Source organism: Mauremys reevesii, linkage group 2 (genome assembly GCF_016161935.1).
Source record: "Mauremys reevesii isolate NIE-2019 linkage group 2, ASM1616193v1, whole genome shotgun sequence".
Classification (NCBI taxonomy): Eukaryota; Metazoa; Chordata; order Testudines; family Geoemydidae; genus Mauremys; species Mauremys reevesii.
Genome location: NC_052624.1, coordinates 3,576,954 through 3,604,061, shown reverse-complemented (window position 1 = coordinate 3,604,061; position 27,108 = coordinate 3,576,954). Strand labels below are relative to the sequence as shown.

The window sequence follows — 27,108 nt, the reverse complement described above, 5'->3', positions numbered from 1 at the left end:
AGCAGGGGCTTGCCCGTTCCCCAGCTGGAATGCCAGACGGGTGGAGTGGGGTAAGCCCCCACTCCCTGGCTGGAATGCCGGGCAGGCGGAGCAAGGCGAGCCAAACAACCTTATAACAGAACATTGCGTGACCTTAAACGAGTATGTTCTCTAATAGATCAGCAACCTAATAACGAAACAGTGTTAACCGGGATGACTTTACGTGAGGAGTTACTGTACAGTACTGTGTTAAATGGGAACTACTAAAAAAAAAAAAAGGAAAGTTTAAAAGGAAAGATTTGACAATGTAAGGAAACTGTGCTGGTTTCATTTAAATTAAGATGGTTAAAAGCATAGTAAAGTTTCAAAGCTGTATTAAGTCAATGTTCAGTTGTAAACTTTAGGAAGAACAACCATAAAGTTTTATTCAGTTTCAAACATTTCAGAGTTACAAACAAAAATCTCCATTCCCAAGGTGTTTGTAAATCTGAGGTTCTACTGTACCCTGCTGTTCTAATAGTAGCAGAGGGGAAGAAACTATCGTCCCCAGCACATGCTATTTCCTTGCTGTGGCTGCCTAAGCACAGCTGTAGGAGTTCAGTAGGTGACATTCATGGGTGGCGAGTATAATAGGCCAGGGGAGGCTAAGCTGCTGCCGACTTGCCACTGGGTTGAGGTGGCCATGCCTCCTCCCCTCCCTGCTTCGCCCCTTCCCCAAGGCCCTCACCCTCTGCTGCTGCTGCCTGGTGAGTCTTCCTCCTCTCCATCCCACCCCCTCTGGAAGTCCTGGAGGGGGTGGGTGGGAGAATCTCACGGTGGGTGGGCAGGGGGGTCTGGCGGGGGGCCTCACGGTGGGTGGGGGAGTCTGGTGGGTGGATCTCACAGTGAGTGGTGGGGTCTGGCAGAAGAGTGAGGGGCGAGTGGTAGCAGGTGGCGGGGTCTGGTGGGGGGTGAGGAGGCAAGCGGCGGACAGGCAGGGGGTGAGGAGGCAGGCTGGCTGCTGGGGTGGGAGTCTTGCAGCGGGCAGAGGGTATGCAGGAGGCAGGCAAGTGGGGGTGGTCTGGCGGGGGTCTGAGGAGTTGGGTGGAGGAATGAGGAGGCTAGCAGTAGGCAGACAGGTAGTCTGGCAGGGGGTGAGTGAGGGTCTGGTGGAGGAGTGAGGAGGTGAGCAGGCAGGGGGTGTCTGGCAGGGAAGCGAGGTGGTCAGTGGTGGGGGGGTGATGAGGTGAGCAGTGGGCAGGGGATCTCTTGACAGCTGGAGAGGTGAGGAGGGATGTGGGGAGCGGTGGGGGGAGGCTGGGGTGGGACCTAGGAAGAGTGGGGGTGGAGTGGGGGGCAGGGCCAGGGGCAAAGAGTTGGGACAGGGAGCAAGCCTCCCCACCCATGGTGACATTTATGGACAGCTTTATGTAGAAGCTCCCAGGAAAAATAGAATTAACTGAGGATCTTTCATCAGAGGGTGATTTTCTCCACAACAAGCATTGAGCAGAGAGCTTGATATAGTTCTATTGACTTAAAAGTATGAGACTCTTGGCCTTTTCAGACCACGAGAGAGTTCTTTGCTGCTAAGGTTCGTTTTCTAAGATAGGTTGAAGTAAGGTTACACAGTGCTTTGAAAAAGGAAAGTGCTAAGTATTTCATGTTTCAGTTGGTGGGTAATGAGAGAAGATGTTTGATGTGACATCTTAGAGCTTTGTAATCTTGATAAACTGAAAATGCTGCTCAGGTTTTGCTACAGGGCATTTTCCAAGTTGTCTGCAATTTTTCTCATGACAACAAAGCTAGTCCCAGCCTAAACTAAATTTCGCTGTAGAGAATATAGGCAAATTGATCTCTTCTGGTCTATTTGGATTGGTCCTAAGAGATGGTTAACTAGGACATTGAAATCCCAATTGGCAGATGGGGCGTATCTATGTAATCCCCTTTGGGCTTCCTTCATGATATTTGTATTAATGCTAACCGTAAGCATTTGAGAATCATAAGTAAGGTCCCAAGAAAAAACAAGATTAAAAAAAAAATTCCCTTCTGGTTTCTGAGCTTTTAGGGTGCACTCAGGTCATGTCTTCTCCACAAACTTAAGAATAAATAAATCTGAGATTCTCATGTAATTATTTGACTTCAGAAGCTGGGGTTTTAAGGAAATCAAATAGTGCAATAAAAATCACAAGAACTGGCAATATGGGATTAGAGTATCAGAACTAAACGAATTAAAGGGTGTTACTTTATTTTTTCCCCAGTCCTAATACATATGTCAAAAGAGCCAATTCTGCCCTTTCATTTGCAGATGTGAAGGGGATTCTGGAATTGTGTGGTTTTGCTGTGCAGGGGTAGGTTACCCCAGGTCTGCAGCGGTTACCCTTGCATAACATTTGTAATGGTAGTAGAGAAGGCAGAAGATCATCTACTACATTATGTGCATTTGGTTCTTCTCTCCACTCCCATGGATGGTGGGAACCGTAAACTCACGTAAGGTCAGAGGCTACTCCAGCCATTAGGATAGCATGCTGCTTATGAAGTATCTCAGCTTCTACACTTGCTTCACAGTCTGGATATGGATGAGGGACGAATCCTTTCCACCCCCGCCACCCATAGCAATCCTTACCATCCAGCTCTGTTACTTTGGCTGAGTACTGGAGAGAACTTAGTGGTTAGAAAAGGGGACTCTGAGCTAGGAGACGTATATTCTGTTCACACCTGCAAGACTCCTTGACAAAAGCATGTATTTTATTTAAAAAAAAATTCACTACTTTTGGGTGCCCTGCATTAGACCAACTCAAGGCCCAATTCTCAGAAGAGTTGTGTAACTACAGGGGGAGGGATAGGTCAGTGGTTTGAGCATTGGCCTGCTAAATGCAGGGGTTGTGAGTTCAATCCTTGAGGGGCCCATTTAGGGATCTGAGGCCAACCAAAAACTGTCAGGGACAGTACTTGGTCCTGCTAGTGAAGGCAGGAGACTGGACTCAATGACCTTTTAAGATTCCTTCCAGCTCTGAGATATATATGGAGATATACCTACTGTTCCAACTCACTATAAGCTGTAGGTGTTCAGCACCTCAGAAATTCAGGCCTCATCATCCAGTTGGGCATCCAAAAATAGGGGACATTTGAAAATTTGGTTCTTAACTTCTGTTTCCTCTGTCTCAGTATCCCCAGTGAGAGAAGTCAGAATGACAGCCACCACCTTTATAAAATGCTTCAAGACCTATTCAGTGTGAAGACAGGCTGTAGCTCATTTGGAAACCTCTTCATACAGGTGAGAATAAACTGGCTGCATTGCTTTGGATGGCAAGTAGATATTTGGATGGTTGCTGAATAACATAGCTGGTAGACAGTAAACTTTGTGTGTGTGTATGGTTAACATTGACAAACACAATGGAAATTGAACCTAAAGCTAATTGCCACTGCCTTTCAGACAGGCCACCTCACCAGAGTGAGCTGGGTGCTGTCTACACCAAGATATCAGTCTAAGGGCATGTCTGGACTGTTATTACTGCAGTGGCTGACGTCCACACTGTCCTCCTCCTGTCAGTGGTGTGCATCTTCACTAGGAGTGCTTCCACCAACTGAAGAGGGGCTGTGTGTGGAGCTGGGTGCCAGGGCTCTCAGCTCTGCACAGCTCCAGTCGGGGAATGGGCAGCTGCCTGGGGTTTCTTGCCTCCGGCAGGGAGATCCACACCTGAAATCCAGTCGGCTACCATGCTTTTGGTGGGGATCATGGGTGGCCACCCAAGCCAGAAGCCCGGCTTAGAGCGGAGACCTAGAAGCAGCCCAGCTGGAGAGCCAGCTTTCTTGTCAAATTCACAGCGCCAGCAGAGCCATGAAATTGACAAGACAGCCCAAAGCCAATATCTGGCTTCTAACTCAACTGACATGAACACTGCACCTCTCCTGGAGGTGTAGTAGGTCACTTACATCAGCAGAAGCAAGGTTGTAGTGTAGACACTGACATAGGTCAACCTAAGGCAGTTTATGTCAACCTAACTGTGTAGCATAGTCCAAGCCTAACTAAAGCTGTGAATTTAAACAGGGACAATCCCTCTTATTTCAATTCTCATCAGGATTATTTTGGTTTAGCAGAAATCAATTAGGAGCAGGTTTAAACTAAACCAAATAAGCCACTCCAACAGAAATAAGAGTGTTAGGGAGTTGCACCACCTACACTAAATAACAGGGAGTTGCACCACCTACATTAAACTGTTTAATAAAATAGATGCAAATTTGCATGTAGACAAAGCTTAAGCCTGATAGGCATGGATACTTCTGACCACTAGATGTCACTAAAGCAGAGATTTTTCAGATAACTTTGTTGTAACCATGCTCCTAAACTGAGCTAAGTGAATAGTGCAAGAATATTCATAATCATTCACTTATGTTAAAGATAGCAGTTGATGCTACCATATTAGTGTCCTTTTCCCTAGACTGGGATTCGCACCAATGTCTGAGTAATGGCTGTTCATGCAACTACCCACATCCTTATGTGAACTGTCAAATTTTATGCATCGGTCTAGGCTCTCTGTCCAACCAGGTATACCTGCCTTTTTAAAAAAAAAACAACAACAAAGTTTATCATCCAGTCAGGAAGCAAAATATGGTATTAATCATATTCTATGATTAGCAAATTCTTAGAGCATGTAGTGCACAAACACACAGGCCAAACTACATTCACATCAAGTGTTCACATATGAGTAAGGAAAACAATTTAAAAAACCCCACTGTCCACAATTACATTGCTATCCTAAATACATGTAATTCTAGAGCTAGAGTCCCACAGGCTAGTTTTGTCCCATTTTATTCTTGCAACTGCTTTCAGATTCTTACTTTACAGTTGTAGTAGCCATAGAAATATGGTTTGTTTAGATCAAGGTGATCTTATAATTTAGCCCATAGAATTAGGTCATTACTAGGGTCCTGATTTTCAGAAGTATTGAGCACCTGCATCTTCCATTGACAGATTAGATTTGTGGGTGCTCTGCCCTTCTGAAAGTTAGACCACTGGTCTGTACTGCTTAACAAAAGGCAGATTTACAGAGGGAGATGCGGGTTTCCTGAAGTGGTGGAAAGAGGGACCAAGTAGGGATCCTTGCCAGGAACAACCCCCAAACCCACCCTGCTTCCAGAAACCCTCACTGATCTCTGCCCTGTAGCTCCTGAGGTGACCTCATATTACTAGTAACAGCAGGGATTTATGGAGGAGATGCAAGTGAATTCTGCGGGTTACTTAGGAGAAAACTGTCCTGGAACTAGCATAGGGAATAAAATGTGGGGAGGCTGGGTGATTTTTGTGGAAAGGGCCTTAACTTAGGGGCGATTAGAAGAAAAGAGGGAGTCTGCATGCTAAGAGGGGAGGAAAAGCTGTGAAAAGCTGGTTTACTCTCCATTTCCTTAGTGCACTGCATTGGACAACATGTTAACTGTCACAGCTATAAGGTTTAAAAAGAAAAATTGAGTCTCAACTCATCATCCCGTCAAGTTGATGCTAAATTGCATGCGGGGCTTGATGGATTGGGCACTAATGAGTTTAGCTGCAGTACAAGGTCTCTTTTTACAGGGTAAGTACAGACATGGTCTGAGTAGCGATTGTCTTTAGATGACCATGTTTCATCTTCAAACCACAATCATCATCCAGCTATTCCCATTAAGGGCAGTCTGGAGAAAAAAAAGTTACTCACCTTCTCGTAACTGTTGTTCTTTGAGATGTGTTGCTCATGTCGATTGCAGTTAGGTGCACACGCACTGTGTGCAGAGTCATCGGAAAGTTTTTCCTCTAACAGCACCCATCGGGTTGGCTGTGAAGCCCCCTGGAGTGGCACCACCGTGGCACTCAATATATGACCCTGCTGACCTGGCGTCTCCTCAGTTCCTTCTTGCCAGCTACTCTGACAGAGGGGAAGGTAGGTGGGTCTGGAATGGACATGAGCAACACATCTCTAAGGGCAACAGTTACAAGAAGGTGAGTATCCATTTTTTCTTCGAGTGCTTGCTCATGTTGATTCCAGTTAGGTGACTCCCAAGATTTACCTCAGAAGTAGGGTCAGAGTTATGGAATCACAGACTGGAGCTCTGCTTTGCAGAAAACTGCATCATCTCTAGAGTGCTGGGTAATGGCTTAGTGAGCGGCAACGTTGCCGCCCTGCAGATCTCTTGAATTGGCACCTGGGCAAGGAACACTATCAAGGAGGCCTGCGCCCTTGTGGAATGCACAGTGGGTGCCAGGGCTGGAATGTTGACCAATTCTTAGCAGGTGCGGATGAAGGAGGTGATCCACGATGAGATCCTCTGCGATGAGACCGGAAGACCTTCCATACGGTCTGCCACCGCCACAAACAGGTGGTTTGACTTTCGGAACAGCTTTGTGCGCTCAGTGTAAAAGGAGAGCGCCTGTTGAACGTCCAATGAGTGGAGTCTTTGTTCCCAGCTGTTCACATGAGGTTTAGGGTAAAAAATAGGCAGGAAAATGTTCTGGTTGGAGTAAAATTGGGACACAACCTTTGGAAGGAAAGCTGGGGGAGGTCTAATCTGCACCTTGTCCTTAAAGAAAACTGTGTAGGGAAGGTCGGAGGTGAGGGCCTTAAGTTCCGAAGACCCTCACTCCTTGCTGAATTAATGGTAACTAGAAAGGCAACCTTCCATGATAGTTACAGAAGCAAACAAGTTGCCAGCAGTTTAAATGGGAGCCCCATCAATTTGGAAAGAACCAGGTTGAGGTCCCACGCAGGGATCGGCTGCCAAACCTGTGGGTACAGCCGCTCTAGACCTCTGGGGAAGCAGCCAACCATGGGGTTGGAGAAAACGGAGCACCTGGTCACTCCCAGGTGGAATGCAGAGATAGCTGCCAACTGCACCTTACTGGAAGAAGCTACCAGACCTTGCTGCTTAAGGTGTAACAGGTACTCCAGGATGAGAGGAATGGGGGCCTGCAATGGTGGATTACGGTCCTGGGAGCACCAGATTGCAAACCTTTTCCATTTGGCCAGATAGGTGGTCCTAGTGGAGGGCTTCCTACTACCAAGCAGGACTTCCCTAACCGACTCCAAGCATATGAGCTCCGTGGGGTTTAACCATGAAGCTTCCGCGCCATGAGGTGAAGAGACTGGAGGTCTGGGTGAGGAAGGCGACCGTGGTCCTGGGTGATCAGGTCCGGAAGTAGCAGCAATGTGATCAGGGCATCCACAGAAAGTTCCAGGAGTGTGATGTACCAATGCTGGTGGGGCCATGACGGTGCCACCATTATGACTGTCACCTTGTCCCTCTGGATTTTGAGCAGGACCTTGTGCACAAGTGGAAATGCATACAGCAGATGATCCGACCAGGGGAGGAGAAATGCATCCGTAAGGGAGCCCCCTGGGCTGTGGTTTTGAAAGGAGCAGAACTGCGGGCACTTCTTGTTGCCCTGAGTGGTGAAGAGGTCAATATGGGAGTTCCCCACCTCTGGAAAGTGGCATGAATGACATCCGTCTGGATGGACCACTTGTGGTTGTGGAAGGATCTGCTGAGGTAGTCCGCCAGCTTGTTCTGTGAACCTGAGAGGTACGTCGCCTCCAGGTGAATGGCATGGGTTATGCAGAGCTCCCACAGCTGGAGGGCTTCCTGACATAGGGGAGAGGAATGGGCCCCACCCTGCTTGTTTATATAAAACATTGCAGTTGTGTTGTCCATCATGACTCCCACGCACTGACCCTGAGCCTGGAAGGTTTGGCACTCTAGCCATATAGCCCTCAACTTCTTGATGTTGATGTAGAGCAAGAGCTTGTCCTGGGACCAGAGACCCTGCATCTGAAGGTCTCCCAGGTGCATGCCCCACCCCAGTGCTGACATGTCTGTTACCAGGGACAGGGAGGGCTGGGGCCTGTGGAAAGGGACTCCCTTGCACACATCTTGCAGGTTGAGCCACCAGCTGAGAGACTGGAGGACCTGTACTGGAAGGCTGACTACTAAGTCCAGACTGTCACGCCCTGGGCGATAAGCTTACGCGAGCCAAGCGTGGAGAGGTCTGAGACGCATCCTGGCATGCTGAACCATGTATGTGCAAGATGCCATATGACCGAGAAGCTTCAGGCAGCCCCGTGCTGTGGTGAGTACCGTCTGAGGCTTTGTATGATCTCTGACATTGCTTGGAAGTAGGCCTCTGGCAGGAATGCCCTGGCCCGACCCGGGTCCAGCACTGCCCTGATAAACTATCCTTTGAGTTTAACAACTTGCTTTCGTTAAGGAGAAGGCCCAGCCTGTTGAAGGTGGATCTCACAAAGTGGATCTGCACATCTACCTGATCCCTGGAGCGCCCCCGAAGCAGCCAGTCGTCGAGGTACGGGTATACCTGCACCTGTCTTCGACAGAGGAAGGCTGCTACAATCAACATGCACTTGGTGAACACTTGAGGGGGGGCTGTTGACAGGCCGAAGGGAAGAACCATGAATTGATAATGGTTGTGGTTGACCACAAACCTGAGGAACCATCCGTGAGCAGGACGTACGGATATGTGGAAGTATGCATCCTTGAGGTCGAGGGCAGTGTACCAGGACACCATGCAGAACTTCAAATTTCTCATTAATCTGTTGAGGTCTTGCAGGTCTAGAATGGGTCTGAAACCCCCCCTTGGCTTTGGGGATTAGTAAATGGGAGTAGAATCTCTTGCCTCTTAGCTCCTGAGGAACCTCCTCCACTGCTCCTGCAGCGAAGAGCATCTGCACCTCCTGTGCAAGGAGATGCTTGTGAGAAGGGTCTCTGAAGAGGGACGGGGAAGTGGGGGGAGGAGCAGAATTGGAGAGAATATCCCACTTCTTCTGTGCAAAGAACCCAGTGGTCCGTTGTTATTTGGGACCAAGCATGGTAGACGTGGGATAAACAATTCAGGAAGCAGGGGCGAGGATCCGGTCCAGTGGCTGGTACGTCGTCCCCGGGCACACCTTCAAAAGGCCTGCTTAGAGCTGGAGGAAGTGCACGCCTGGCCCCAGTTAGATGAGGGCTGGGACGGGTTGCGCCTGCCGTTCCTACCACACTTCATAGAGTAGTCCTGTCTAGGGCGTGGCTGGTAGGGGTGCTGTAAGGGCTGAGGTTTAAAGTGTTTGCGCTGAGTGGCCAGGGTATGCACCCCTAGCGACTTCAGTGTAGCCCTAGAGTCTTTAAAGCTATGCAGCTTGGAGTCAGTTTGCTCCGCAAACGGGCCCGCCCCGTCAAATGGCAGGTCCTGGAGGGTCTGTTGCATCTTGGGTGGCAGCCCCAAGGCCTGGAGCCATGAGCTGCACCTCATGGCCATGCCAGAGGATAAGGTGTACGCCACCGAGTCCGCAGCATCCAGCGGGGCCTGTAATGAGGTCCGTACCACTGCCTTGCCCTCCTCAACAATAGCTCCAAACTCCTCCCTGGACTCTGCGGGTACCAACTCCCTGAATTTTAGTATGGAGTTCCAAGAATTGAAGCTGTACCTGCTCAGAATTACCTGCTGGTTGGCAATCCTGAGTTTCAACCCCCTGGTTGAGTAGACCTTGCGTCCAAAAACGTCCAGCCACGTGAACTCCTTTGCATTCACCATAGCCACCACCAACGAGCAGGGCTGTGGGTGGGTGTAGAGGTATGCATACCCCTTAGATGGGACAAAGTATTTCCTCTCCACACCCTTTGCTGTGGGAGGGATGGAGGCCGGGGGTCTGCCATAGGGTCCTTGTGTTGGCCTGAATGGCTTTACAGAGGGGTCTTCTTCTTTGGCTATCCCTTGATGTGAGGATGATGTTTGCCAAGGGGGTTCATTGGTGAGATTTTAAGTGGCTGAGGAGCCCAATTCTTGCCCTGCAGATTTTCCCACAGAAGTGACAGATGTAATCTTGGAGGAGACAGTTGTTGGCTGGAGTGTTGTGCCCTTTTTCCCCTCCTTTGTCGCTTCTCTGTCTCATGAGCACGTCTGTTCTCCTCAAAGTGAGGTGTGGCTTGGTGTATGGTGTTGTGCCACTGTATTCTGTTCTGTGCTAAGTCCTCCCACTTTGTGGGGTTGATGCCTCCCTTTTTAAGATATACTTTCAGTATGTCTTTGAAACGCTTCCGCTGCCCTCCATGATCCATTTTTCCCTGACTTAACTCAGAGAAGAGAACTTGCTTTGGGGGACTAGTGTCAGGCATATGTAGGTAGTGGCCAGCCCAGTGGAGTTGGTATTTCATGACCTGCGCTTCTACACTGCTGATGTTGGCTGCAGAGAGAATGCTGATGTTAGTGCATTGGTCTTCCCAGCTGGTCCTGAGAATCCTCCTGAGGCAGCGCTGCTGGACCACTCCAGTCCCTTGAGATGCTGTCTGTAGGTTACCCATGTCTCACACCCATAGAAAAGGGTGGGGATGACAACTGCCTTGTAAACCAAGATCTTAGTACCTGTTTGTAGATCCCTATCATTGAATACTCGTTTGAGTAGTCTTCCAAAAGATATGTTGGCACAACAGATCCCGTATTCAATTTCTGTGTCACTGTTGGCTGTTTGGGAGAGGTGGCTGCCAAGGTACGGAAAATGGTCCACATTTTCCAGGGGTTCTCCACTGATGGTGATTTGTGGAGTACAAAGAGTGGTTTGTGCAAGTGAGGGCTGATATAGAGTACCTTGGTTTTTCCAATGTTGAGCGAGACACCCAGGCTGTGATAGGCATCTGCAAAAAGATTTAGGGTGCTTTGCAGGTCGGCCTCTGTGTGCAAGAATGACAGTCATCTTCATACTGAAGGTCTGTGATGCCAATTCTTGTGATCTTAGATTTTGTTTGGAGATGTCAAAGATAGAGGAGTTGGCCATCCATATGATACTCAGTCCCGATTCCATCAGGAAGGCGGTCGTGAATGAGAATCAGGATCACAGCCAGGTAAACAGAGAAGAATGTTGGACCAGTGACACAGCCCTGCTTGACAACAGTGCAGATGGTGAATGGTTTGGTCTCTGAACCATTGGACAAAATGGTGGCAGTCATCCCATCATGGAGTAGTCTGATGATGGAAATGAATTTCTGTGGACAGCCAAACCTACACAGCACCCTCCATAGGGCATCACGATGGATAGAGTCAGACACCTTGGTTAGGTCGATGAATGCCATGAATAGTGCCTGGTGTTGCTCTCTGCATAATGAGAGGTAGAGCCACCCTTGATGGGCCTTCCAGGGCCAAGATGTCCACCATGGGGTCCTCCAGCTCTACCATCTCCTCGGCCTGCAGACCCATGTTGCACGCCACTCTGTGCGGCAGGTCCTGGTGGGCGTGGTTGTCTATGGGGGGCTGCTCTGAGATGGAAGTCTCTGCTACCGGGGAGAACAACGAGGACACCAGTGGGGGGTAAAGGGTCCTGATGGCTCTCCTGAACCGCTGGGTCCTATTGCCCCACATCCACTGTGGTAGTGGTGGTTGGCTCTGGCACCCTTCGGGGTGGGGTGACTGGCCGATGCCGCTGGCATCTGTGGCTTGGACAGTTGGCTTTTGGGACCCCTTGGATGGGGCGCCCTGGGCCTGGTGGTATGCCCAAGGGGTCCAGAATGGCCACTGCACAGGCCATGGCCCTGCACCCACATCTGGCTGCCTCTGGCCTGACCTGTGCCAGCTCCATTTGGAGTACCAGGACTCCTCTTCAGAGTCCAAAGACTAAGACCGGGACCACGAAGGCCAGGGTGGTGCCGAGTGGAACTGTGCTGGAGAGCAGTGCCGTGATCTGGAGTGGTGCTGTTAAATGGACTGGCGTTGAGACATCAAGTGGTGCTGTGAGCGGAATCTCTGCCATGTTGGGTACCGGTGCCTCAGCGGGGAGCGGTGCTGAGATTGGGAATGGCGCTGCGAGTCCGACTTGCACCGCGAGCTAGAGCGGCGGCGGGACTCCCCACGGGGAGTCTTCTTGCCGGTGCCAAGTGCCATGGAGATACGGTTGGGTGCATCAACTATGCGGGCTTGCCTCAAGACGGTGCCACACACTATGGCACTGGAAGCTTTTCTCAAGCAATCAGGGACCATGGTGCCATCATGGTAATTAAGTCCCTCGTGGTCTCGAAAGTGTCCAGGGTGGATGGCAGTCCCACATCCCCCACCACCTGGCTCGGAGAGCCTTAAGAACACTGGACTCAACGGCCCCACCTTGCGGGGCCAAAGTAGACAGTGCCGGCTCCTGAACTTTCGGCGCTGGGTGCTTCTCTGTAGGACGCACCCCAGTGCCGACTTCCAGGGCAGCAGACCTTAGTGTAGGGCATTGGTCCCTGTCCAGTTTCCTTCCGGTGCCGCTGCTGTAGCACTGGGGAGTGAGACCGGTGCTGGGGAGTAACGGTGCTGAGTGTCTCTGTGCGGATAGTCCTTTCTCGGCACCGCTTCTCTTACGGAGGCCAGAGTGCTCCACACAGAAGAACTTGGCACCAAATCCTGCCATGTCGAGGCGGGCTGAGGTCTCAGAGCCGCCTCCACGAGGAGCTATTTTAAACAAAAGTCCTGCTCTTTTTTAGTTCTGGGACGGAACCCGCTGCAAATCTTGCACCGGTCCATCTGCTGCTCTTCCCCTAGACACTTGAGGCAAGAGTCATGGAGGTTGCCCATTGGCATGGGCTTTTGGCAAGACTTGAAGAGTTTAAATCCTTGGGATCGAGGCATGCTCTAGTCCCAAGAGGGAACAGGAAAATTGGGGTGGGGAACCCCCATGCCTATACACTAAGATTTAAGTAACTATAAGCTATAAATTATTAAAACTATGAAAACTATATACACTGAGCTCTAGAAGAACTAGGGGAGCACTTGCGAAAGCAAGCCACCTCAGTTCCAACGACTGTCACAGGCGGTAAGAAGGAACTGAGGATGTGCTGAGTCGACAGGGTCACATATTGAGCACCATGGAGACAAGGTGCCACTCCAGCAGGCTCCACAGGTGACCCGACAGGTGCTGCTAGGGGAAAAACTTTCCGACTGAACTATGTGCACACACACCTAACTGGAATAGACATGAGCAAGCACTCGAAGAAGGTGGTTCTTTACCACGTGTACATTATTTTCCATTATACGAATTATGAAGAGGAGAATAGGAGTCAATCTCCTGCAACCCAGTCAGCAGGCTCCCTGCTATCAGCCTCTCCTTCTGGCATGGAGGGACTGAATTCCATGCTGATTTTTTGCCAGTAGCAGCCTGATGTGATTAGACCTGCAACTGGTTCTTGAACAATAATTATTAGGAATCAGCCATGGTGAAGTGAAAGCAGCTATTAATATACACACACACCCACCCACACCCTTCTACCCCGATATAATGCTGTCCTCGGGAGCCAAACAATCTTACCGCGTTATAGGTGAAACCGCGTTATATCGAACTTGCTTTGATCCTCTGGAGCCTGCAGCCCCCCCCGAGCACTGCTTTACTGAATTATTTCCGAATTCGTGTTATATTGGGTCGCGTTATATCGGGGTAGAGGTGTATATAAATCAGAATTTAAGAAATGTAGAAAATTGATAAGGGAAGCAAAAGGAGAATTCTATAGCCAGCGAGTTAGGGTCAATAAGGAGGATGGGTATTTTAGGAATAAAAAAAATCTTAATGGTATTTGACTATTACTAGATGGGAATGGTAGAATTGTTAATGCAGAAAAGGCAGAGGTGTTAAATATATGTTCCATATTTGGGAAAATCCTGATTACATAATATCACATGATGAAACACTTTCTAGTTCATAACTCATGAGGATGTTAAACAGCAGGTGCTAAAATTAGACATTTTTAAAGTCAGCAAGATCCACTCAACTTGCATTTGAGAGTTTTTAAAGAGCTGGACCATAATATTGATTTTGAAAAAAGTCTTGGAACATGAGGGAAGTTCCAGAGACTGGAAGAAAGTAAAATAATGAATGGCTGATATATAGGAACAAAGGACTAGACTGAACCTCCTGGGTCATTGCTACCACATGCCACCATGTCAAATAGAACTTTATGAATGGGGTTATCTTAAAATTTTGGAGATGATACAGAGATTGGGGAATAGGGTAAACCTAATTAGCTTTTGTCAGTAATGATTTTGTTTTCTTCCAGGCCATTCATAAAAATGTTAAATAACTTAGGGCCAATAATCCATCTAAAAACTAAAAAAAATAAAAGGGTAATATAATTAATACCAGTCAACATGGGTTTATAGAAAGTAGATCCAAACTAAGTATCTTTTTGATGAGATTACAAGTTTGGGTGACAAGGTAATAGTGTTAATGTAATATATTTATACTGTTGTAAGTCATTTGACTTGGTACTACAGAACATTTTGACTGAGAAACTAGAACAATACAGAATTAACATGGCATACATTAAATGGATGCAATTGACTGATAGGTCTCAAAATGTAATTGTAAATAGGGAATCATGGAGCAGGTGTTTTTCTAATAGGATCCTGCAGGAATCAGGTCTTGGCTCTATGCTATTTAATATTTTTATCAATGACCTGGAAGAAAACAATCATTACTGAAAATTTGCAGATGACACAAAGATTGAGAGAGTGATAATGAAGAGGACTGGTCATTAATACAGACTGATCTGGATCACTTGGTAAGATGGGGGAGCAAACAACATGCATTTTAGTATGGCCAGATATAAACATATACATCTGGGAACAAAGAATGTAGTCCAAACTTACAGCCCAGGAAGTCTACCCTGGGAAGCAGTGACTCTGAAAAGGACTTGGGGTAAACATGAGGTCCTAGTGCAACCTTGTGGCCAAAAGGGCTAATGTGATCCTTGGCATTTCAGAGAAACATTGAGTAGGAGTAGGAAGTTTCTATTACCTGTTTTTGGCAAAAGTGTGACTGCTTCTGGAATACTATGTCTAGTTCTGGTGTGCACAGTTCAAGAAGGATGTAGATAAATTGGAGACAGTTCAGAGAAGAGCCATAAGTATGAGTAAAGGATTAGAACATATACCTTCTAGTTTTAGGATCAAGGAGCTCATGTCTGTTTATCTTATAAAAATGTTTGAGGTGACTTGATCTCAACTTATGAGTACCTACAGGGGAAAGAGAAATTTGATAATAAAGGGCTCTTCAATTTAGCAAAGATATAACAAGATCCAGTGGATGGAAATTGAATCTAGACAAGTTCAGATTAGAAATAAGGTGGAAATATTTTAACTGTGAGAGTAATTAACCTTTGGAACAGTTTATCAAGGGTGATGGTGGATTCTCCATCTCTGGAAATTGATAAAATCAAGGTTAGATGCTTTTGTAACAAAGATCTACTCTAGTTCAAACAGGAATTAATTCAGATAAGTCCCATGGTTTGCATTATACAGATCAGACTTGACAATCGCAATGGTCCCTTATGGCTTTATAATCTACTAATAAAGGTCACATAGTTACTATAGGCTAAGGAAGGGGACATGCTCAGAACTCATTCCTCACAAAATCTCATTGTGGATCCATCTCTTAAGTAGTGAGAATTCCTACCTGCACAGTGACACAGACCTTAACTGAAATCTAGTAACTTGGAATCATGTGTGTATAACCTGTACAGAGAGTATTACTTCATGACATTAGGTCACAGGCTAAATCTGAATCTTTTGCAATTTAGCAGAAATGACCTTTCCTATGACATATGGTTCAACCATCTGAGAACCACTGGTCTAGACCATTAGAATCAAACTGGGGTCCTTCAGAGGGTCCACGAGTCAACGGGGGCATTGGCCCCACTGATCAACTCCTCCCTCCCAGTACCTCCTGTATGCCATGGAACAGCTGATCAGCAGAGTGTAGGAGGCACTGGGAGGGAGGAGGAGGAACTGGAATGGGGTAGGCTTGGGGGAGAGGGCAGAAAGAGGCAGGGCAGGAGTGGAGCAGAGGTAGGGCCTTGGGAGAAGGGGTGTAGTAGGGACGGGGCTTGGGGCTGAGCAGGGGTTGAGCACCCTCAGGGAAAATTAGAAGCCATTTTGGGGGTCCGTGAAAATTTTAAAATCAAAATGGAGGTCCTCGGGTTGCTAAAGTTTGAGAACCGCTGGTCTAGAGGAAGCTTGAGTCTAACTAGCTACACAACAAAATGGCCAAATGACAGTGTACCTAGGTGTGTGTACGGTTTGATTTTAGCAATCACTAACGGCGACGCGACCTTCAGGTTGATAGCAAAAAAATGGGCTATACCTGGAACCAGCTAGAGCGAATGGCCCAGGATAGAAGACTATGGAGATCTGTTGTTGGCGGCCCATACCCCGGTTGGGGTGACGGGCATGAATGAATGAATGATGAATGAATGAACGACGAACAAGAGCATTTTCCTCTACCAAGGTCACGATAAAAAGGAAAAGTCTTTTCCCTCCTGTCCACACTTTTTGACTAGGAGTCCCTAAAAAAACCACTCTCCTGATTGCACCAGCCATCCAAGTATGCTATTCTAATACTAAAAGGTCCCTATTTTGATAAATAGGGCAAGAATGTGACAAAGTGGTTGTCTTCATTGCTATCATCTAGTTAATTTCAGACAGGGCAGAGCAACTAGGGACCTTCCTCTATTTGACAAAGGAAGGTATTCTTAACTCAGATTCTGTGCTCACAATGGCTGTGTAGGATCAGGTAATCAGATACCACAATATTAAGAGAACAAAAGGGGGATGATACATTTGCAGGAAAAAAGCAAGACTTGGTCCATGGATTGCTATAAGCCTCAAGTTTTATTTTGCTTTCATAACCATAGCATTTAGTCAGATGTGCTTTGAAGTCATTATTGTGAAACATCTTTCCAAACAGATTTTGCCCCTTTAAATGGTCCCAGAGTTAGTTTGCTAATATGTTTCTTCATCCATAGAACATCCATCCACTCAAAATAACACAAATAAAAATGCCAAAGACAGGGAGAAAAGTACATACAGAGCAATTACACAGAAGATGACAGTCTCTGTGGGAGAACTCTTAACTTAATGTTTCTGTGCTTGTTGCTTATAATCAACTTAATGAAAAAAATATGAATTTGACAGGATGGATTTTAGGTTTCTCAGAATTTCATATTTCTCATTTTCAAACCACCCAAAAAGAAGGAGACAAAATGTGTGAAAGGGGAATTGGGTTTAAATGTGACAATGTTTCCCCAGAGGCTTCCTTAGCCATCCCTCATCTCTTTGCCTTTATATTTCACACTGCTGCTTTTCTGGAACAAAGTGAGTTACTGCCACTTACAGCTCATTACAGCAGCTATGGAGACTCCATCAGATCTCAATGACCTGCCCACTAGATGCCGGATGGGATGCAACTGCATTGTTAAATGCAAGGCCAGTTATGCTTGGTGCAGCTGGTAGGCGGTAGGGCTGCCTTTTAAACAGTATCAGAGGGGTAGCCATGTTAGTCTGGATCTGTAAAAAGCAACAAAGAGTCCCGTGGCACCTTATAGACTAACAGACGTATTGGAGCATGGTTACTGTTTACTCATCCAAGTTTACCCTCCAAAATGTCAGCATGGCAGCCCTTCTATTTGATTATTTTATTTAATACTTTTATTACAGAACCATTGTACATACATACAGTCCCTGTCTTGATCATTGCTTTCCTATATTTCTATTTCCTCCTGAATGTCCCAGCTCAGGAGAAGAGAGAATACCTGCAAGGATACCATTGGAAACTCAGAAGAGCAATGATGTCCAGCTATCCAGAAATAACTTAGAAATACTGACCTTATAGACGATTTACAACGGCAGCACAATGAGTAAGCTATTTATCAAACTGGTTCATTTAAAAAAAAGTGGGCTAAATGTTTAGTTCCATTAGTCCTGGGATGTAAACATACCAGCTGCAAAGGGCCGAGATTCGAAGTGGGAAAAGTAAAAAGGAGGATGCATGTCAAATAAGGTAACACGGTGGTAACGTGTTCAACTTTAACACATTTTCAAGCCCCCCTTCTAAATGTTGGTATTAAAAAGTACTACATGTTCTGGAAGGGCAGCTTTCTGACCCATCATTTTCCAGAAAGGCTCCCCAAAAATGGCTCAACACCCTTCCTACCATCTGATAGTTGAAACTCTGCCCCCTCTGAACAATGAATCTATGGTATTTTCTTTCCCCAGTAGTTTTGCTTTACAGTCGTTTGCCAGCTAAGATCCATGATAGAGAACAATTGAGAAAAAGCTGTGAACAAGTTAGAGATTGATCTCCATCCATCCTGTCAGTTTCATTACAGTGAGACTATACACTAAATAAATGAAAACATCCACAGCATGAAAATGATTTGTAGTTTATTTGAAGGCAATTGATACAAACGTCATTTGTGCAAGGCCAAGGGAACCTGTTTTTCACATACTCTCAAGAAAGGATTTGCTTTCATAGCTGCATTTAAAAATAAAAGCCATGCAGCACTGTTAGACTTCCCCATACCTTTTCAGGTGCTTATCATCAATTGATCTCTTGGAAATCTGTTCCTATTCCTGCTCCACCATGACACACTAGACAAAAAGCCACTGAAGACTGGATGTGCAGCCAGGGGGCACCCTTTCAAGATACTGATGTCTGAATATCGAACAATTAAAGTTAGAACAGCCAATGTAGTTTTCTCTCTATTGTTTGATTTTCATTCTTTTTTTTTTGTTTGTTTGTTTTTTAACCCACCATCTCTCTCTGCATTATCCTGGGCTGCTGCAACTGTCGCAGCACCTAACCTTCTTGCCAGCAGGGCAATTGATCCCTTTTCTCCAGAGTAAACCAGAAGTTGTTTTTTCTGGACAGCACGGTCCTCTCGGAGGTCCAGCACCTTATTTCTGCAGTGTGCCCAACTCTTCCCAATCTGGGGACTTGGGAGCCCAAAAGCTGCTGCTGAACCTAGGTCTCAGGCATGGCAGCACCATTCACTGCCAGTGCTCCTCTGAACCAGCTCATCAGCCAAGCTTTTGATTCTGAAATAAAGTATGTGCCTATCATAACACATCACATAAATCAGGTGTTCATCTGTTGTTGAACAGCCTTCCTGGGAAGCATTGCTGGTCTGTGAACACCTCCAAGCTTCTGTTGCCCTCTGTTTGCAGGTCCATATCTGAAACACGTGGCTCCCTGGAGTTAGATATGCCAGAGTCTATACTGTTAGTCCTGATACCCTGCTTGTTGCTAGAGTCCGACTGTTGAAAGTCACCTGACTGCTTGCATCCATCTTCACTTGGCTGTTCCAGAAGAGCTTGGTATGCTGTGTCTGAAAGGGGAAATGTACGTGGTTCCCAAGGTTGTACACTCTGTGGTGGAGAGAGAGACAGAGAAAGAAGGATTGGTACAGAAAACCCAGATTTCAGAGTGGTAGCCGTGTTAGTCTGTATCAGCAAAAAGAACGAGAAGTACTTGTGGCACCAGAGGGCTAGTCTACACTTACCTGCCGGGTCGACGCGGTGAGTTCGACTTCTCGGAGTTCTAATCTAATCTAGTTCAAACTCCCCGCGCAATCCGGTCGACTCCGGTACTCCACCACTGCAAACGGCGGTGGCGGAGTCGACCTTGGAGCCGCGGACTTCGATCCCGCGGCGTCTGGATGGGTGAGTAGTTCGAACTAGGGTACTTCGAGTTCAGCTACGCTATTCACGTAGCTGAACTTGCGTACCCTAGTTCGACCCCCGCCCTTAGTGTAGACCTGCCCTTAGAGACTAACAAATTTATTTCTTAGTCTCTAAGGTGCCTCAAGTACTCCTCATTCTTTTTTAAGAAAACCCAGAGTTAGCCAGTTATAGGACATGACAATATTATTTCTCCCTCCATCCCTAAAGAGACCTCACGCTTCAATTTAAACCTCAAGCTCTTTGCTCTGGAACAGGGTGCTGAAGTAATGCAGACAGTTTCAATGAGTAATAGAAGTTATGCAGCATAGAACTGTGATACGTGAGCTCGCATTTATATTTTTAGTCCCAGCTAATCATTTTTCTGTTGGGATCAGGACTACTACCCTTCTGGCTCCTTACCTCCCTGATCTTTGAGGAAGTTCTTCCACAACCCCTGTGACTTCAAAAGACATTTAAAAAGTAAAGTTAGTGCCTGTTCTCAGAACAGGTCTGGCGCAGAAAGCAGCAATGAGATTATTCAATCTCAAATGCCTGATCTGGAAGGATCATCTCTAAGGGTGATAGGGGAGTTCAGTCCCTATGGTACACTCAGTCATAGATGCCAACTCATGGGTGCTCCAGCCCTGGAGCATCCACAGAAAAAAAAAACAGTGGGTTCTCAGCTCCCACTGGCCACAGCTGTTCCCCACCACTGCCGAACAGCTGATGGGGGTGGCGCAGCCACTAAACAGCAGTTTGGAGGCATAGGGAGGGATTTGGGGGAGGGTAGAGAGCAGGAGGGTGGGTGAGGGCCTCAGGCAGGGGGTGGAGTGGGGGCAGTAAGAGGGAGTGAGGGTGAGCCCTGGGGGAGCGGGCAGAGCAAGGGTAGGGCTTTGGAGGGGGTGGAGCAAGGGCAAGAAGAGGCAGAGCAAAGGCGGGGCCTTGGGGGAAGGGGCGGAGTCTCAGGGCAAAGTGGGGGCTAAGCACCCCAGGGAAAAGGAAAAGTTGGCACCTGTGCACTCAGTCCTTGATCTTTCTACAGAAACTGCTAACAAGGGTGGAGAATCGATGAAGTGGCTTGTAGGGTGGATACCTGCAAGAGAATGGGCTGCAGGGCCAATCATTTCACAAAGGCCACTCAGTTTTATCAAACAGGACAAGTCACTTAGCTTTCAGTCACTATGATTTAGAATGGATTTAAATTGGTGGCCTAGAGGTGGGATAGCTCATTCCAAATCCCTTGACCAACATAACTCTGGAGACACTTAAACTGAGCCAATTCAGTGACAGTGGATCACAAACTAACTCTGATCTTGAGTGTTAAAAAACATCTTAACTTAGCACTAAGTTTAGGTTTATTTCAGGTAGCAGAACATGCAGACTGCTGTGTTACAAAGGGACATATGTACTGGAATATGCTTCAACACTCATGTTTGTATGAGTATGTATATATAATGTTAGTGTGATGTCACAAATTTAGTGGGACTTCCCTGTAGGATCAGGAAGAGATGCTTTGTTTCAAATACAAAGCTTTACAATCTCCAAAGAAGTTCTGTGAAGTTCACACAAAACTGAATTCCAGTACCAGCAGTGTAAAGAAGTGGGGCAGATCTGTGGCTAACCATGCCAGTGAGTCCAAGATGCCATAAACGTTTCATGTTCTCAGCCCTGAATATATGTAAATAGTGGAAAGACAATAAATGTCCCTCACCTGTATTACTTCATTTATTATTACTGGGGAGAATCTGGTGTCCTCAGTGCAGGACAGCGGCACTCTAGTCCTGTTCTTTATAGAGAGGGGTTGCAGAATGTTAAAAGGCTCAGGGCTATGAGATCCCATAGAAGGGTGCATATAGAGAAGGTCATTAAGGCAATTAAATCCAGGATCTGGAGATGCTGGTTGAGGTGTCCATCGACCATCTGTTTTGTTGGAGGACCTAAACAAAAACAACAAAGTTATTTAAGGGCCAATGTTGACACAACAACAAATGGATATAAACTGGCCATCAATAAGTTTTGGCTTGAAATCAGACAAAAGTTTCTAACCAGCAGAGGAGTGAAGTTCTGAAACAGCCTACCTAAAGGAGTAGTGGGGGGCAAAAAGCCTAACTTTTGTTTTAAGAGTGAGTTTATTTTATGGAGGGGCTGGAATGATTGGCTAAATGGCATATGGCCCATCCATGACTGCTACTAGCAAATTATCTCCAATGGCTAGAGATGGGACAATAGAGTGGGAGGACTCTGAGTTACTACAGATAGTTCTTTCCTAGGTGAGTCTTGCCCACGTGCTCAGGGTCTAACTGATCGCATTTGGGGTCAGGAAGGAATTTTCCCCCCAGGTCAGACTGAGGTTTTTTCACCTTCCTCTGCAACATAGACATAGATGATTAGGGTTGGAAGAGACCTTAGGAGGTCATCTAGTCCAATCCCCTGCTCAAAGCAGGACCAACACCAACGAAATCATCCCAGCCAGGGCTTTTTGTCAAGCCGGGCCTTAAAAACCTCTACAGATGGAGATTCCACGACCTCCCTAGGTAACCCATTCCAGTGCTTCACCTCCCTCCTGGTGAAATAGTGTTTCCTAATATCCAACCTAGACCTTCCCCACTGCAACTTGAGACCATTGCTCCTTGTTCTGTCATCTGCCACCACGGAGAACAGCCTAGCGCCATCCTCTTTGGAACCCCCTTTCAGGTAGTTGAAGGCTGCTATCAAATCCTCTCACTCTTCTGCAGACTAAAAATGCCCAGTTCCCTCAGCCTCTCTTCATAAGTGAAGTGCCCCAGCCCCCTGATCATTTTAGTTGCCCTCTGCTGGACTCTATCCAATCTGTCCACATCCTTTCTGTAGTGGGAGGGCCAAAACTGGACACAATACTCCAGATGTGGCCTCACTAGTGCAAATAGAGGGGAATAATCACTTCCCTCAATCTGCTGGCAATGCTCCTACTAATGCAGCCCAATATGCCGTTGGCCTTCTTGGCAACAAGGGCACACTGCTGACACACATCCAGCTTCTTGTCCACTGTAATATCCAGGTCCTTTTCTGCAGAACAGCCAGTTGGGCCCCAGCCTGTAGCAGTGCATGGGATTCTCCCATCCTAAGTGTGGGACTCTGCACTTGTCCTTGTCAAGTTTTCTTTTGGCCCAATCCTCCAATTTGTCTAGATCACTCTGGACCCTATCCCTGCGCTCCAGTGTATCTACCTCTCTCCCCAGCTTAGTGTCATCCACGAACTTGCTGAGGGTGCAATTCATACTATCACCCAGATCATTAATGAAGAAGTTGAACAAATACAGCCCCAGTACCAACCGCTGGGGCACTCCGCTTGATATCGGCTGCCAACTAGACATCACTTCCTGTTGAGCCTGCCGACCTAGCCAGCTTTCTATCCACCTTATAGTTCATCCATCCAATCCATACTTTTTTAACTTGCTGGCAAGAATACTGTGGGAGACCATATCAAAATCTTTGCTAAAGTTAAGGTCTATCATGTCCATCACTTTCCCCATATCCACAGAGCCAGTTAGCTCATCATAGAAGGTAATCATGTTGGTCAGGCATGACTTGCCCTTGTTGAATTCATGTTGACTGTTCCTGATCACGTTCCTCTCCTCCAGGTTCTTCAAAATAAATTTCTTGAGGACCTGCTCCATGATTTTTCCGGGGAATGAGGTGAGGCCGATCGGTCTGTAGTTCCCTGGATTCTCCTTCTTCCCTTTTTTAAAGATGGGCACTATATTTTCCTTTTTCTGATAGTCTGGAACCTCCCCAATCGCCACAAGTTTTCAAAGATAATGGCCAATGGCTCTGCAATCACATCATCCAACTCCTTGGATATACTGCATCCAGCCCCATGGATTTGTGCATGTCCTGCTTTTCTAAATAGTTCTTAACCTGTTCTTTCATCACTGAGGGCTGCTCGCCTCCTCCCCATACTGTGCTGCCCAGTCTGGGAGCTGACCATGTCTGTGAATACTGAGGCCAAAGAAGCACTGAGTACTTCAGCTTTTTCCACATCATCTGTCACTAGGTTGTCTCACCCATTCAGTAAGGGTCCCACACTTTCCCTGGCCTCCTTCTTGTTGCTAACATACCTATAGAAACCCTTCTTGTTACTCTTTAAATCCCTTGCTAGCTACAACTCCAGTTGTGCTTTGGCCTCAATAAGGCTTCTTTAAAATACAGCCAGCTCTCCTGGACTTCTTTCCCACTCATGTTAGCCTCTCAGGGGATCCTGCCCATCAGTTCCCTGAGTCTGCTTTTCCTTAGTCCAGGGTCTGTAGTCTGCTGTTCTCCTTTCTTCCTTTTGTCAGGATCCTGAACTCGACCATCTCATGATCACTGCTGCCCAGGTTGCCACCACATCTACTTCCCTGTTTGTGAGCAGCAGGTCAAGAGGAGCACAGCCCCTAGTTGGTTCTGGTTGTCCCCAACATGCTCCAAAAACTTCTTGGATTGTCTGTGCACTGCTGTATTGCTCTCCCAGCAGATGTCAGGGTGATAGAAGTCCCCCATAAGAACCAGGGCCTGGGATCTGGAAACTTCTGTCTACCTCATCCTCCTGGTCTGGTGGTCTATAGCAGATGCCCACCATGACATCATCCTTGTTGCTCTCGCCTCTAAACTTAACCCAAAGACTCTCAACAGGCTTTTCTCCAATTTCATACTGGAGCTCTGAGCAATCATACTGCTCTCTTACATACAATGCAACTCCTCCACCAGGTCACTTCCTGGTTCAAATTAGAGTAAGTGGTGGATTCTCTATAACTTGAAATCTTTAAATCAAGATTTGAGGACTTCAGTAAATTCAGTCAGAGGTTATAGGCCTATTACAAGAGTGGGTGGGTGAGGTTCTGTGGCCTGCGATGTGCAGCATGTCAGACTAGATGATCATGATGGTCACTTCTGGCCTTAAAGTCTATGAGACACAGGAACATAACTAGATACTAACATGGAACCCAAGTAAAAATAAGCCACTGCATATTGCAAATGTGAGCCAAAAACAGAGAAGTCTGGACTTAATCATTGTATCCCTCCTTTATTCAAGCAGCTGGTCATGGTCTCCAGCAATTAGTGTTTTGCCACTGAATTGCAGCTTCTCCCCCACTGTCTGCTACAACAACGATAGCTCACAATTTTCTTGGGCAATTTCTGCCAATGTTGGTGGTGGTGAATTTTAAGATTAAGAAAGCATTTGCTAGCTGCTTTTTCTCATGAGGAGACTTTGGGGAATGTGAGATAAACTAGTATAAGCCATCTACTACTAAGTACAGAGGCAGACAGGTTGCTGTAATTGGAAGTTATACTGAAGAGTCCTGCCTATTTCTGACTGCATACATACATTTTTTTATTTGAAATCCTTTCACCACCTCCTCAGGGCCTGACATATGTTCATTGTGCCCCCCACTACTCCGGGTTTCCAAAATTTCTCCTTTCCACTGTGTTGTTATGACCTGCTGTCTAACCAAGGAGAGCTGGAAGAAATTGCCATGTTTACAATCTGTCAACTCCACTCCTAGGTAAGCAAAAGAGATGTAATTTGGAAAAAGGGCATGGAGTTTGCACTAACTTATTAGTTCCTAGCATGAGACATGAGACCAAGCTTAGTATGAAATTAATTTCTCATGTGGCGTGATAACGTGCTGTGTCACTACTCTGATGAGCTGGCCCTATCCTATATACATTTCATCAACACTTTGCTTGTCAGCACAGCAGACTGGTTACATGAACCACATCAGCAGCAGCCTAGGATTTCTTTGCTTACAACGAACCATAGTTTCACAAAGTATAAGGCCAGAAGGGACAGTAATATAAAGAAGTCAGACTAGATGATATCTCTGGCCATTACATTTCATTCAAATACTTCTATAGAGTTCATTCACTTCTCAGAAGACTAAACTGTTGTGTCACTGGCAGAGACCAGGAGACTTTTAGGTGCCGGCAATGGCAGGAAATTGATTAAATGAGATCTGCCCAGATCTTCCCAGCAGACGATCCATACCCCATGCTGCAGAGGAATGTGAAAAATCCCAATGTCCCTGTCAATCTGACCCCGAGGGGAAATTCCTTCCTGACTCCGAATCTGGCAATTCCTGATCCCTGCAGGTGATCAGCTGATGCATAGACACACAAAATTTGATTATAGTCATTGTCAATGCAGAGCTGCAACGAGTATGTTAGGAGCAGTGCAGACAATCCTGTTTTCCCCATGATGCATGAAGGAAGGGGATAATGGGGGACTGATGAGAGTCCCAGATTCCAAAATCAGAAGGGACCACCAGCAAGACAACACCTTCCTCTCCCTCTGCACCCCCTGTACTCCCCGGCTATAGAATTTCTCCCAGACCAACATTAAAGGATATATTTTAGAAAGGTATTTGATTTCATCTTACAGACTCCGAGCACTGGGAAGTCCACCACATCACCTGATAATCTGTTCCAATGCTACATCACCCTCATTGCTAGGAAATTATATCTTATTTCAAGATTGAATTTGTCCAACTTCAACTTCCAGACACTGGCTCTTGTTATACCTTTGTCAGCAAGCTTGAAAAGTCCCCTACTATCAGACCTCTTGTCCACATGTAAGTGCCTAGACACAGTGATCACATCATGTCTCCGTCTTCTTTTCAATAAGCTGAGACTCCTTACTTTCCAGCTTCCTGATTATTTTTCTGGCCCTTCTTTGAACTCTCTGCAGCATTTCCACTTCCTTATAGAATCCAGTTCTGGTGTCCACACTTCAAGATGGTAATAGCAGTCTTACCAATGCAGTGTATAGAGGCAAGGTTGCTTTTCTACTTCTACTTGATAGTCCCCTTTTTATACATCCAAGGACTGCAAGAGCTCTTTTTGCCACAGCATTGGACTGAAAGCTCATGGTAAGGTGATAATCTACGATAGTGATTCTCAACCTTTCCAGACTACTGTACACCTTTCAGGAGTCTGATTTGTCTTGTGTACTCCCATGTTTCACCTCACTTAAAAACTACTTGCTTACAAAATCAGACACAAAAATACAAAAGTGTTACAGCACACTATTACTGAAAAATTGCTATCATTTTTTACCATTTAATTATAAAATAAATCAATTGGAATATAAATATTGTACTTACATTTCAACATATAGTATATAGAGCAGTATAAACAAGTAATTGTATGAAATTTTAGTTTGTACTGACTTCACTAATACTTTTTACGTAGCCTGTTGTAAAACTAGGCAAATATCTAGATGAGCTCATGTTCCACCTGGAAGACCACTGTGTATCCCCAGGAATACAAATACCCCTGGTTGAGAACCACTGATCTATGATGACCCCTTAGTCCTTTTCTGAGTCATGTCAGAGTTTCCCATCCTGTAGATATAACCTGCATTCTTTGTTCTCAGATGCATTACCTTGTATTTGACTTATTAAAATGCATTTTGTATGAATGTTACTGGTGATCCCTATCACTCGGTAACAGTCACCTGTCCTCATTATTTTCCACTCTACCAATCTTTGAGTCATCTGGTAACTTTATCAAAAATTTATTTTTGTCTAGATAGTTGATAAAGCTATTAAATAGCATTGGACCAAGAACCAATACCTGGGGACCCCTTCTTGAAACAAACAATCTCGACCATTGATATCTCCAATTAACAACTACATTTTTAGATCCATCAGTTGAGCCAGTTTTTAAAC

General features: G+C 46.3%; 1 protein-coding gene and 1 long non-coding RNA gene across 14 annotated transcripts in view; one reads left to right on the top strand and one right to left on the bottom strand.

The window, feature by feature from the left end:
• LOC120397539 overlaps positions 1-27,108 on the top strand; it is an 84,677-nt gene that overhangs the window by 5,964 nt on the left and 51,605 nt on the right. For 2 of the 4 annotated variants that reach the window (XR_005593851.1, XR_005593849.1), the window contains exons 2-3: positions 3,124-3,232; positions 17,495-17,619. This is a non-coding gene — a long non-coding RNA (uncharacterized LOC120397539). Of the gene's footprint in view, positions 1-3,123; positions 3,233-17,494; positions 18,097-18,292; positions 18,430-27,108 lie in introns of those variants that run through there. The other 2 variants (XR_005593852.1, XR_005593850.1) reach the window with 2 other exon arrangements.
• LOC120397536 (KAT8 regulatory NSL complex subunit 1-like) overlaps positions 18,129-27,108 on the bottom strand; it is a 141,063-nt gene continuing 132,083 nt past the window's right edge. For 9 of the 10 annotated variants that reach the window (XM_039523519.1, XM_039523515.1, XM_039523517.1 and 6 more), the window contains 2 exons: positions 21,135-21,360; positions 18,129-19,129 (listed from right to left, as the gene is read on the bottom strand). In XM_039523519.1, coding sequence (XP_039379453.1) covers positions 18,848-19,129; positions 21,135-21,360 — 508 coding nt within the window. In that variant the 3' untranslated portion in view covers positions 18,129-18,847. Of the gene's footprint in view, positions 19,130-20,435; positions 20,517-21,134; positions 21,361-27,108 lie in introns of all 10 variants that reach the window. The other variant, XM_039523514.1, reaches the window with a different exon arrangement.